Below are 13,809 nucleotides of genomic sequence, written 5' to 3'. Positions count from 1 at the left end.
CAAAATTGTCAATGCTTATGTTATTCTCCTATTGGCAAAAAAAAAGTTTAGTTTCTGGTGATAATACATGTATGCTTGAATTTCATTTGTAAATTTCAAATTGTTGTGTGGTGGTTAACTTATACCACAGGGAACACCACACAACAATTTGAAATATTCGCATATGTATTCTGTGTTTAAAAAACCAAGTGTCATCAGGACATAAAGAATCTTATAATTATGAAATGAATTAATAAGCATCATTAAAATAATTATTCTAGATGAAATATTGGCAACCATTTACTTTGATCAGTCTCTCAATTTGGAATTCCACATTTTATCTTGGCTAACCTTTTTGTTCAAAGACCAACATAATGCTGATAATGTTATATTATGGGAAGTCCTCTAAATGTCGTTGTAGGAATCAACTGTCTTCCATAAGCTCTGCTGGTTTACTTTGTTTATCGACTTTCTCTGTTGTCTCTCTAGTCAGTATAGTATATCCTGGTCCAACTTTCTTGGCAACAAGACGATCTCCAGCACCAGTAACTTCTTGGGACCTGTTATCTGTGTCACTAGTAAGAGTAAACGGTTGAGTGTCAGTCCTTACTAGGGCAGGTACATTGGCATTGGATGCACCCGCTGGATCAGAGTCCAGGCAAGGATTAGCAAACTCAGATTTAGATTCAGATTCAGACATTGACTCACACACTTGATTTTGTGAAGTATGCCCAGTCAGTAAATTAGGTCCAGTACTGTCAACTTGCATGGGTGATATAGGAATATTTGGTTCTGCACTGGTGTCCATGTCATCATCAAATGCTGTGCTCTTTTCACCCACAACATCACCAATTGTTGTGCCTTTGACCTCTGTGATGTCATCAAAAGCTGTACTTTCAACAGCAATGACATCATCAGATGTTGTGTCCTTCACTTCTGAGTCTTGTTTTTCTAGATCCTCCAATTTCAAATCACAAATTTCAGTGGGAGATTCTTGCACACCATGACTGCTGTCTTTAATTTCAACATTTTCTGAGTTGGTTCCTTCTGTCTCCTTATCCACCTGAAATGGAACCTGTTCAGTTTTCTGTGATTTCACCTGTGGAGTTGTACCATCACTTACTGCAGATGAAGTGCTTGCAGATAACGTATGGGCCTGTCCACCAAAAGCTTCAGACTGCGAACGTCTTTCAGACAAAGTGTGGGCCTGTCCAGTGAAAGCTACAGATTGTGCTGACGTACTGCTTTCCGACAATGTATGGGCTTGTCCAGTGAACACTTCAGACTGTGAACTGCTTTCAGATAATGTATGAGCTTGTCCAGTGAAAGCTAGTCTGGTTGTTCTGTCTCTACTCATGCCAGGTTTAATAACACCACTGGCACCAGCTGCTAATCTACCATACATACTATCCTGTTCACTGTCTTGAGTCGCAACACCACCTGTAGCACCAGCTCCAGCTCCAGCAATTTTTTCACTTGCAAGTTTTGATAAATTGGCAGGATCATCCACTCCTGGGCCGACAGGGAAATGACCAAGAGGCTCTAGACATAACTCCAAACTGTCTGTTGCAGCACTGTACCGAAAGGTCTGCAACAAGTACAACATGGAAATAAAATGTCTTAGATCAAAGTTTCACTGAAGTACTACAACAAAAAATTTGATAAGAACAACAGATGAAAATACTGCATGGAATATGACATTTGTAATCAAACTAGTAATAAGTTCAGTAGTAGATTCCATTGGCAATACATGTACAATGTAAACCTAACTTCTACATGATCCAAAATTCACAAATCCTACTTTATAATTACTTGGTGGCTTTTCAAACAAGGTATATATCACACACGCACTCATGACTAAACAATATTTTCTCTTGGCACTTCGACATTTTGTTGTAGGCAATGTTGTCATTTTTATCTTATTTGGTAATATTGTCATTTCTCCTCAGTTGATATGCTACACTTCTTACCTTATTTGGTATTTCTTACCTTCTTACCTTATTTGGTATTGCTATATTTCTTACCTTATTTGGTATTGCTATATTTCTTAACTTATTTGGTATTGCTATACTTCTTACCTTATTTGGTATTGCTATATTTCTTACCTTATTTGGTATTGTTATACTTCTTACCTTATTTGGTATTGCCATATTTATTACCTTATTTGGTATTGCTATACTTCTTACCTTATTTGGTAATGTTGGTAATGTGAAATGCTTGTTATCAGCCAGACCCAGATCTCTCTCTACTTGTCTATAAAACAGTCCATTCCTGACAAACAGTTGTGGCATATTTTGGACATAGTTCCATAAATCCGATCCAGTAATTGTAGCCATCAAAGCCATGGATGAAATTTGTAAATCTAACTCTGCTCCTACAAATCCAAAAGTTGTGATATGAATTAGTATCTTTGTATGATAGTGACAATTATACCTTGAGTACACATGCATGTGTCTCATAAGATGTTTATCAACAAGTCTGGCTAGATAAGGTTATTCTAATATAGAAATCTCTTATATCCAAAATGTTCTAGAAATGTTGCATGGAAACAAATATTTCAAATTTGAATAACTTCAACATTTCACTGCTGCCAGCTTCCAGTTGTACAATACTGACAACAATTTGGTGTGCTGTTGTGACCAGCAAATGACAAGTCTCTATGCTGTTGTGACCAGCAAATGACAAATCTTTGTGTTCTTGTGACCAACAAATAACAGTTTAAAATATTCACTTGGCTCATGCAAACTAGAAATTTCATGTTATACTGTAAAAGTACTGATGGAGACATAGATTATGAAATTGACATTTGACCTTGATCTTGAGCTAATTGTTCCATTCCTTGCATCTGTTCACTAGCTGACTCTTGTTCTGCAGAACTACTCCATGCCTGCCTTGGTTGGGATGTCGGCTCATAAGACTGAGTTTCCATGGGTTGCTCTGAGGTGGATAAAAACAAAAAAATGTCACAATAAGACAACTGGAACTAGTCAAAGATTCACAGTGTTCTTGTACTGAACGATAAATATAACTGAAATCGAAAATATTGATTCAGAACCCAGGAATATTTTGGTATTGAAGACCTCATTTGGAGAAACTAGGAGTGTTATTTTGTGTGTTTTATTGTCGGTTTCAGCTTTTTGTATTGTCATGTGGGTTGGCACACATGATCAAAGTTATAACCTTTATTTTTCTTAATGAGGGGGCGCCCTCTTGTGACACTTCTTTGAAAAGTGGCTGCAAAGTGAGTAACTGGAACATGTTGCACAAATCCAAACATTGTACAACATACCTTTGGGTTGGTTTGGATCTGGTAAAATCTCTACAACCACTTTATCACCATGTTGCAATGGAATGGGTTCATCTTCTTTACCGTCTTCTGGGGGTTTTAATTCTTTTGGCGGGAATCCAAATTTAATTTTCTGTCGATCAGTTGGAACATGTAGTTCGCTCTCTATTTTGGTTTGTAAGTCTTTGTATGTGATGGCGGTCTCCAGTGACATCATCAACTAGATTAAAACACAAACACAAATTTAATTTGCTATGATTGTCAATAATTTCAAATTTTACAAATATATATTATCTGTTTTTTCTTAAACGTAGCACAGTCTGAGGCCAAATAAGACAAATATACAATATACTAATAGAACTTACTTCAAAACAGTATTGATAATGTGGCAATTAGTACCCACAATGGTGTCTTCTCAATTTTTCAGTTTTAAATTTTAGGGAACCTAAAAATTATATCATAATCATGACTAATATAAGCCTAGGTTCTGACTAGAGTACAGTTCATGGCACACCCCCAGCTAGCTATGTTTAGGTTCTGACTAGAGTACAGTTCATGGCACACCCCCAGCTAGCTATGTTTAGGTTCTGACTAGAGTACAGTTCATGGCACACCCCCAGCTAGCTATGTTTAGGTTCTGACTAGAGTACAGTTCATGGCACACCCCCAGCTAGCTATGTTTAGGTTCTGACTAGAGTACAGTTCATGGCACACCCCCAGCTACCTATGTTTAGGTTCTGACTAGAGTACAGTTCATGGCACACCCCCAGCTAGCTATGCCTAGGTTCTGACTAGAGTACAGTTCATGGCACACCCCCAGCTAGCTATGTTTAGGTTCTGACTAGAGTACAGTTCATGGCACACCCCCAGCTAGCTATGTTTAGGTTCTGACTAGAGTACAGTTCATGGCACACACCCATCTAGCTACGTTTTGGTTCTGACTACAGTACAGTTCATGGCACACCCCCAGCTAGCTATGTTTAGGTTCTGACTAGAGTACAGTTCATGGCACACTCCCATCTAGCTACGTTTTGGTTCTGACTAGAGTACAGTTCATGGCACACCCCCAGCTAGCTATGTTTAGGTTCTGACTAGAGTACAGTTCATGGCACACCCCCAGCTAGCTATGTTTAGGTTCTGACTAGAGTACAGTTCATGGCACACCCCCAGCTAGCTATGGTTTGGTTCTGACTAGAGTACAGTTCATGACATACCCCCAGCTAGCTATGGTTTGGTTCTGACTAGAGTACAGTTCATGGCACACCCCCAGCTAGCTATGGTTTGGTTCTGACTAGAGTACAGTTCATGACATACCCCCAGCTAGCTATGTTTAGGTTCTGACTAGAGTACAGTTCATGACATACCCCCAGCTAGCTATGTTTAGGTTCTGACTAGAGTACAGTTCATGGCACACCCCCAGCTAGCTATGTTTTATGACAGTCTAAAACTACAGTCACTGTAACTACTATCAACACTGAGTAGTGATTGGCTACCCAAAATATGAATATGCATAAGGTAACTCACATAGAGGCCCACAAAGTTGTATCAAGTATGATTTATGAGAGCAAAATAGGACAGCAAGCACCTTTCTACCTACCCTAGTTTTTTATATAGAATAGTCCTTTTATTACTGATCTAAACTGTTAATGTGCAAGATGTATGAGGTCATGTCAACACATCTTCTCATTATAGGACCCTCAACCACTCCACTACTAAATTAATCAAGATAAAACTACACAGTGTGGATAGGAGATTACTATTAACACTGCCACGACCATTATCTTTTACATGAACTTGACCTGAAGAGGGTTAATAAATCCAAGGGCAATATATCCCAAGAACTTGTAATATAAAGAGTTAGTTGTGTAGTTACCTGTCGTCCATCTGACGTTGACAATCTGATTTTCTTTCCTGTTGGTTTTGGTGGCTGTACATTAGTTTTATTACCTCCTGAAATCTCTGTTTGTTTTGATGTTGAGGCTTCTTTTTTCATATCTTGTTCCTGTCGTTTCTTCCACTCATCTCTGTGTTTTCGTCTTTCTTCTACTAGAGTTGCTCTTTTCTGCTGCAATGGAGCTTGAGTTTCCACTCTCTCTTTGATCTGCCTCTCTTTCTCACTCATATTCAGTTCTTCTTTGTGAAACGTTGTACTCTGTGGATGAGTAACATTGATGTGATGACATTCAGGGCTCAACATTATCAGTAGTCCCATGTCCAAAGACTACTAATTCTTGTCACGGGGGTTCCCATAATTTGCAGCTGGTAGCCCACTCAGGCTATCACTGATTATGCGAGGATGAAAGATTTATGGACACAAAAGCATTTTAATAACACATATTTCCAATAGAGGAACTTTGTTTTCAGTTCAGGAATATAGGACTACTGGTCACTATCCTTGGGCTACCACTTTCTAAAATTGGTAGCCCACTAGGACTACCAAAGAAAATGGTTAATTTTGAGTCCTGGACATGAATGTAGTAAATACCACCCCCAGTTCTGGATGAACATACCTAGATACTGTAACCTAGATATTTTCACTACTACAAAATGTTGTGATTTTACAATATTCAGCAAGTTCTCAAAGACCAGTGCAAAAATGGTATCATAGCAAAGACCATAGATGCTCTTTTCCTTGTTTAAAACTGACAACTATGGACGGTCTTACTGGTTCCCCAAGTAGATGGACGGACAGACAGACAGACAGACAGACAGACAGACAGACAGACAGACAGACAGACAGACAGACAGACAGACAGACAGACAGACAGACAGACAGACAGACAGAAGGAGGTAACCTTATTGTAGTAGTACCATTTGGACTTTGCATGTTGGGGGCTAAAATGTTACAAAGAAAACTGTAACACGACTGACACAGATATCATCTATGAACAGAATAATAACCATTATTTAATACCTTGAAGCCAGTCAGTATCATTTTAGTTGGAGACTGTTCAACTGGAGTTCTTGGTGAGGAAGGACCTGGTGAGGAATCTGATCTCCTAGGGCTTGTTGGACCAGATGATGACTCTGATCTTCGTGGACTTGTTGGACCCCTTGATGTACTGACCTCTGACACAAATGGTGTTTCTGGTGCCTGCATTCCTGCCAATGTGATGGGTTTGTAGTCTTCCTCTTTCTTAGCAGTCTAGATGAAAACAGTCAATACAAACATCACATTTAATCCTCGAGTTATCAAAATTGTCACTTATAATTGGAAACATCAACCTGCTGATCACTTGGGGGGGGGGGGGGGTGTGATAACTTCAACTGAAGTTCTTCACTATTTGGAATCTTTTTGTAAAACAGTACTTATTCACTTCTAACAACATTTTTTTTTACAAGAGGATGGAACTTTCATGAAATTTTGCTATAATGATTGTCTTTATTCAGAAACTGTACAAAATACATGTCAAACTATCACAACCTGAAGTCAGACAAAGGACAGAACTTCTAGTGAATAAGTTAACATTTTAAAATATGCCATCTACCCACTACTAACTGATCCAGCAAGAAACTTTTTTCTGGCACCTTATCTCATTTCTGGACATTCCTGTTTGTTTGTTTGATTGATTGATTGATTGATTGATTGATTGATTGATTGATTGATTGATTGATTGATTGATTGATTGACTGACTGATTGGTTGGTTGGTTAGTTGGTTGGTTGACTGACTATTTGATTGATTGACTGACTGACAGACAGACAGACAGACAGACAGACAGACAGACTGATTGATTGATGGATGGAATAAAACCATTAAAATATAACTTACCCTTGTGAGTATAGAATTGGCAACACTTTGAATTAATCTTTCACTTCCAAACTCACCAGGGAAATGTTTTTGTGTTAGATCTGAAGCAATTTCATAGGCATTACTATTCATAGCTGGTATACTTTCATATTGAAACCAATAAACTGTTTCTTTCACAGATTTACCACCCCACGACAACTCCACAGGTATGCTGAAACATAATTACCATGTTATTTATTTCCACTTAAGACAATATAGTTTTTTCTTATGCAATATCTCTTTAAAAGCCATAAGAAACTATGGTGAAGTAAATACCTGGTGTGTTCACTATGTGTACAAGTTAGTGTATGCATGTGAATGGGCACTTAGACATGTTTTTTTAGAATGTGTATGTGCATGTCTGTGTGTGTGTGTCTGTCTGTCTGTGTGTGTGTGTGTGTGTGTGTGTGTGTGTGTGTGTGTGTGCATGTGTGTGTGTCTGTGTGTGCATGTGAATATGGGCATTTATACATGTCTGTGAGCATGTGCGTGCATGTGTGTGTGTGTGTGTGTGTGTGTGTGTGTGTGTGTGTGTGTGTGTGTGTGCATGTGAATGGGCACTTAAACTATACATGTCTGTGAGTATGTGTGTGTATGTGTACATGCATGTATGTGTCATAGTGTGTGTTTCAACACATAAAATAAAAATAACTTGAAACTCATATTTCTATGGTCAAAATAATACCATGCAACCGATATTTGTTTTAGGCCATAATCTATTTGTTTATCAATGGTTTACCTGAACAAGTTATCTTAACTTTGGGTCATAAAAAATCATTCCCAAATTTGTTATGACAGTTTATATCAATTTCATTGTGACTAACTTTGCCTTTGATGTCTGCAACGAGCTATACATGTATGTGGCAACACATTACGTACAAACTTACGTTTCTGGTAGGTTGTCGTACTCCTTACCATCCCAGTAATGTTTGAAGCCACAATTGCATCTAGTAGTAGGAGCTGAAGTCTTAGTTCTGTCTCCATTAGTGTACACAATTGTACCATCACCTTTCACTAAACGCAATGAATTCCTGTCAAAACAAATCAAATGTAATTATTCACTTTACATCCAAACACTGGTAGCTACACGTTGTGGTAAAGTTTTACTAGTCTTCAAATCACTATATCAACTTGCTTTACTATAACTGTCTTTCTTGATACATTATGTGTTATTTCTAAGGAACCTATACACATTGAGTTCAACCACTCACTTGCTTCACTACACTACACTGTGCAATTGGACATGGATGCAGGCTGCCATCTTGTTTACAAATTATTGCAAGCAGCCAGTCACAAAAGACAGAAATCAAACATTGCTGCCAGTGATATATTATGGGATATCAATGTGTAGGAGCTTGTCACTTACCCCTGACACCATGTACACTGAGTCAATCCACTATGTGACATGTCTGGAACTAATTCATCTTTTAATGGATCATAGGAACATATCAAACCTAAAATGGATGCAAGAGTTCGATATTAAAGTACAGGTTTGAAATATCGACCGTTGTTGAAATCAGACACAGATCCAACATCATTGCATGGAACAATGTTTTAATTTCTGTTGTGTTCCTGTTTTAATATGATTGATAGGTAAATTGATCAGCAAAAATAGCAGGACTAAATTGAGATCAAAACATGGTAACAGAAGGATGGTAACATAAGTTGTAGTATACTTTGTGTCACTCTGCCCTCACTGGCTGGTTCTATCTATGAAAGAGGTTGACCAATGTGTGAGGGCGCCCTGTCATGTCATGCCTTACAGACTAATGGTAATAAAGCATACAAAAGCATGTTAAACTCACTCACCATGCATTGGGAATGAATACTTCTTGGTATGTTGTAATTTACCATGTGTGGTTTCAGCTAGGGAATACAACATACCCCCTCTAGTAAACCAATCAGGAGATATACTGAACTCTGTGATAGCATCACAAGTTTGACATCTATACAATCTGTTTTCATCTACTGCCCTCTGCGCTGCTTCAGTCACTTCTTCTGGCAATATGCCAACAATACCTACACACAAAGTATACAACAGGTTGTCTTTGTTCAGTTTTTAAACACCCCTAACTCTATACAAAGTCATACCCCCCCCCCCCCCCCAATACTTCAGAAGACTGGGGATTTTCTTGGTTGTTGTACCGTATATATGCTACCATTATATTATTCAAATCCCGATACATAAATTAGGTAAAACAAAGAGATATGGATCACTGCTCTGAACACAGTCCATCTATCACTAAATAATGTCATAAAAGCAGCAAGTTCTCTTTGTAAATTCAAAGTACTCTCTAGATAGAATGACAATTATACTCCAAACATTATTTTTGCATCAAAGCAACCTAGCTGCCCTCTTCTGGTCTATTATGCCAACGAAAAGTGTGTGTGGGCTTTGAACACTGCTATCAAAATATCCATGCTGCACATTTTAAAGATATTTGTAATTCCAATTTTGGTGCAAAGTTTCTCACCTGATCTTTTATAGACATATTGATACATATCAGCCACAAGTAATGGATGTACTTTGTATTTGTCTTGGAAAACTTCCTCCATTGCTGTGGCCAATTTCTGGATGTATTTATCCTACAACAAAAGAAGTGATAGCATTACAGTAACAATGACCCTGATGACCCCCAGGGGTGTTGAGTAACAAATACCCTGACGACCCTCAGGGGTGTTGATAATTGTTATAGTATGTGGATCATCTCAAAAATTTGGCAGAAATATACAGCTGTATGAGTCCTATGTAAAAATATAAGATCATCATTGTTGTTGTTTGATCATAATATGTAACTTATGTAACTACCACACCCAAGGAAATACACAAAGACTTCTCTCTCCACCAATAGCAATCAAATCCTAGCTATTATAACAACCAATGAATTCTACTGACTCATTCCTTACCCCAAGTGTTCTTTCTCCACCAATAGCAATCAAATCCTAGCTATTACAACTACCAATGAAATCTACTGACTCATTCCTTACCCCAAGTGTTCTTTCTCCACCAATAGTACACAAGTTATCAGTATCAAACTCTACATATTGATTCATTGACTCTTGAGGCAGACCCCATGCCTTCGCCATCATCCATCTTGGAATCTTGGGTAATGGTCGTCCTGGAAATACATCAAACATATCGTAATCATCTACATACTAGTATATGGCCACTGATTGATTTCAATGTCACAGTAGAAGCTGAATAGTGAATACATTTCTAGTCTTTCTAGTCACACACATTTTAACTTAATAATTTGTGAATGTTTGTCCATAATTTAAAAGTAAATAGTGCAACAAATACACTTGTCTGTGATTCATGACTTCTTGATAGGCAAATTTCCATGTTTGATGGACAATCAAAGGGTATATCTTATTCTATCTCATATCCCAGGAACAGTATAACATTTGAACAATTTGGACATTTTTTTTGTACACATTCACTGAAGAAAACTCCGACTGTCTGAAACAAGAAATTCATTGTCAAAAACAAATATTCCTTCATTCATTGTAACATGTCTACATGGGGGAGTTACTAAAGATGACATTTCCAAGGGTAATTAATATGGATCTATCTGCCACATGATCATACTCTGTGACAAAAGATCTTCAATGGCAATATTTAGTCTTCCTTCAATGCCAGAAAGTTTACCATAAATGAAACAACATGTCTTTACACTGACAAATCATCTAAGGCAATCAGACCATTTCCCCCCAACAATGGAATATAATGGTTCCTTTTACACCTACCCTTTACCCCCACCATTGGAATATAATGGTTTCTTCCAGAACTGCTCCATGCGATACATAGAGGTTTGTGTAGTGTTCCATCTTTTCCTTTGCACTTCTCTACTGGTACAAGCGCTGGCAAAAACACACCTATCAAAGGTATTTGAGAAATAATGAAAGCTTTGAGTTTCTAAGTTGTGATAAAAATGATTCTAATCCAACTAATGATATGGAAAATTAAGAAGGGAACTTATATCATTAAATTTAGAAGTGTTCCGTGTTTACTATAGCTGACTTATCTGTATATGCTGGTATATACCAAACCATAGACAATGTCATTGTCATTGTCATTGTCTATAACCAAATATAAGACGACAAGAGTTATATGGGAATGCTATTTTTGTGTATCTCTGAATATCAAAAAAAATGTGCGCACACTGACATTCAATCATTTTTAGGATCTCTGTACACGACACATAAAATCAACTTTGACACACATTTTTTCTGTTTTAACACTGCTAACACTGATATGCTGCAATAACTGATTATAAGAAAACAGAGATGGCAATAATAGAAATCCTTACCAGAATAGTCAGCTGAACTCTGCAAGCCACCAAGTGAATCCAACAGAATAATAGGACGGTGTAAGACATTGGCCAGACCAAAGATATGTATATTACGCAGTCCTAGAGCCTCACCATCATATGGTATAAACTCTGGATCACATTCAGCTATAATCGTGATCCATTCGTCTACATCTATGAAATCATGGAACAACGCCTTGTATCTATCCAGGGTGGATTCAAAGTGATTCCGTAGATTGACACGTAAAGCATGCCAAAAGAACTCTCTTCCTACAAGTGCTCTAGATACAGCATGTACTAAACAATGGCCATCACCGTCAGCATGTAGCGGTATCAAAACCTCACCATGGTCTTTGTTAAAGCGATGTATCATTTCTATGGTCTTCTCCAGGTAGTTGACACTTCCTGTCTGATCACGTCCATATCCTGTTATATTGATATGCTCTGGATTAATTTGGAATGCTCTATCACCAAGAATTGAGCAATCAAATATGTCACCCTGGTTGAGACTTGGCAAGGGTTTCGCCTTTCCAGCTTTATCCATTCCATGTGTTGTGAGTATCGGTGCCAGTAATTTACAGTGATAATTAGACAGTCCAAGTACACGTATAGAGTCTGAACCTTTCTTTGGTACAACATTACCAAGCAAAACATTTCGAACCATATTGTGAAGTGCAACCTCTGGATCAGTGACCTGTTCTATGTTTAATATGGCTGATTTTTCATGCCTTTGTCCACAACCAGTGCATTCTATACTGGTGTCCCAGGCTGGGAAGTAGAGTTTAGTTTTGCAGTGATCATCAGGACAGTAACCACTCAATACTCTGTATGACTCACCACGACATTTGGATCGTGATAACATTTTCAATTCCGTATTTCTGGAGAAAAAGAGAAATAACAACAGTGACAACAAATCGTCATAGCTAAATGGCCGAGACTACAAATCATCAACAGTTTATAACTTTGATAAAAAAATAACACAATTTAATGGTAACTACTATGAAGACTGTTGAAGTATACAACACTACACATAAAGCGCTGATAAAAATTACCTCATTTTGCAACTTAAAGCTTGAGTTAACATCAGAGTCTATTCAAAACATGTCAGTTGACTCAGATAATGAAATTATCATGTTTACTGAATCACATCTACAAAAGTAGCACTCAAGAAAATGGATTATCATTAGCAAATTGTACATGTTTTGTCGTTTTGAATGCTATAACATGTGTTGTCAGTTCTATTAGTACATTTACAGTGATTTCATCAACCTGAAAAATACTTGAAGAATATATTGCAACCAATGAAAAAATGCAGAGTGCAATTTTCATTCCCTTTGAGGAAGAAGGACTCATGTACACTGGCAAACACAGATACAAGTTTAACTTGATGTGGCACTGTCAACCCTAGTTATATTAAAATAACTTAGACTTTAATGAAAGTAGGTGGCGTGCATGATAATCCGAGGTAGTAACAAGTAGGAGATGGGCAACTCACTGATCACATGACCTTTTTTTGATCAAAAGTCGAAGACATTGTCAAGGTTATTAGATCTTTATTTTTTGTATCCAAACATTCTCAGAAACCTTTCTAATAGTACCATTCGACATGAGGCTTTGGCTTATATCAATATTGAAAATCAGTTTTAAAATAGGAAATTATATAATCTTTCAGAAAAACTACAACAAAAGCGTTATTGTGGTTGCCAAGTACAGTGGATTTTCATGCAAGTGTGTTTTGTTCATAAGGGGGTGGGTAAGTGGGTGCATTTAATTCTAGTTCCTGAATGTTGTGTACATATATGCAAGCAAATATGTGTCAGGATTTGACAAATGTGTCAATGAATAACATAATGAAACATATATGTGTTAAAAAATGGCAGATGAAACATTTACATGTCCAAATTAATCCGTTCCCTTTCATTTATTCAGATCATGTTTTCGTATTATTTATACATATGTATTTTTATGTTTTTGTTGATTTTTTATCAACTTTCACTTTCATTATTGAGAACCCCAATATTAGTCATATCACGATCGCGAGTTGTTGTTTCTCGAACAGAAATCGAGTTAACAATCTCCTACATAAAACATTTCGACGTCTACACTTTCATAGCATAATTGTACGGTAGGTCCGGATATTAATGTGCTATGTGATATATCATGTCCAGTCTGATCTGTCGTAGTGCGTGATGTCAGCCATCATGTTTGGAATTTCCTATTTTACGTTGCGCTAACCGTCCAATCTTTTCGCAGTTATAATGCATTAGACAACACTTCATAAAACCTAAACCATGCCCTCCTGTCCAATACATCAAAATTCTTACCTGGTCGGTGAATAATCGCAGGCTTTCAGCTCCTATTTTGAAGTTACACGAGCGAGACAAACACGGAAGTGAGTGCAATCTTGTTTACAAAGCCCACTTATTAACCGAGCTCTGATTGGCT

General features: G+C 37.5%; 1 protein-coding gene across 1 annotated transcript; it reads right to left on the bottom strand.

Annotated features, from left to right (window-relative positions):
* Positions 1-242: 242 nt before the first annotated feature.
* LOC144434486 (deubiquitinating protein VCPIP1-like) lies at positions 243-13,710 on the bottom strand. The gene is made up of 15 exons (XM_078122939.1): positions 13,689-13,710; positions 11,365-12,242; positions 10,802-10,930; positions 10,043-10,173; positions 9,529-9,640; positions 8,864-9,073; positions 8,421-8,508; positions 7,942-8,085; positions 7,037-7,226; positions 6,180-6,410; positions 5,139-5,417; positions 3,269-3,485; positions 2,791-2,916; positions 2,166-2,353; positions 243-1,567 (listed from the first exon to the last, which is right to left on the bottom strand). The coding sequence occupies exons 2-15, from the start codon at positions 12,224-12,226 to the stop codon at positions 404-406; spliced, it is 4,071 nt and encodes a 1,356-aa protein (XP_077979065.1). The 5' UTR covers positions 12,227-12,242; positions 13,689-13,710; the 3' UTR covers positions 243-403.
* Between the last annotated feature and the right edge of the window lie 99 nt (positions 13,711-13,809).

Source organism: Glandiceps talaboti, chromosome 4, assembly GCF_964340395.1.
Source record: "Glandiceps talaboti chromosome 4, keGlaTala1.1, whole genome shotgun sequence".
In the NCBI taxonomy this organism is placed as follows: Eukaryota; Metazoa; Hemichordata; class Enteropneusta; family Spengelidae; genus Glandiceps; species Glandiceps talaboti.
This window is presented reverse-complemented; position numbering and strand designations above follow the sequence as displayed.

Coding starts and splice junctions, on each gene's coding strand:
- LOC144434486 (XM_078122939.1), bottom strand. CDS start 12,226: ATGTTATCACGATCCAAATGTCGTGGTGAGTCATACAGAGTATTGAGT. Junction 7,227..7,941: donor TACGACAACCTACCAGAAAC/GTAAGTTTGTAC, acceptor ATTATGTTTCAG/CATACCTGTGGAGTTGTCGT. Junction 6,411..7,036: donor CCAATTCTATACTCACAAGG/GTAAGTTATATT, acceptor GTTTTCATCTAG/ACTGCTAAGAAAGAGGAAGA.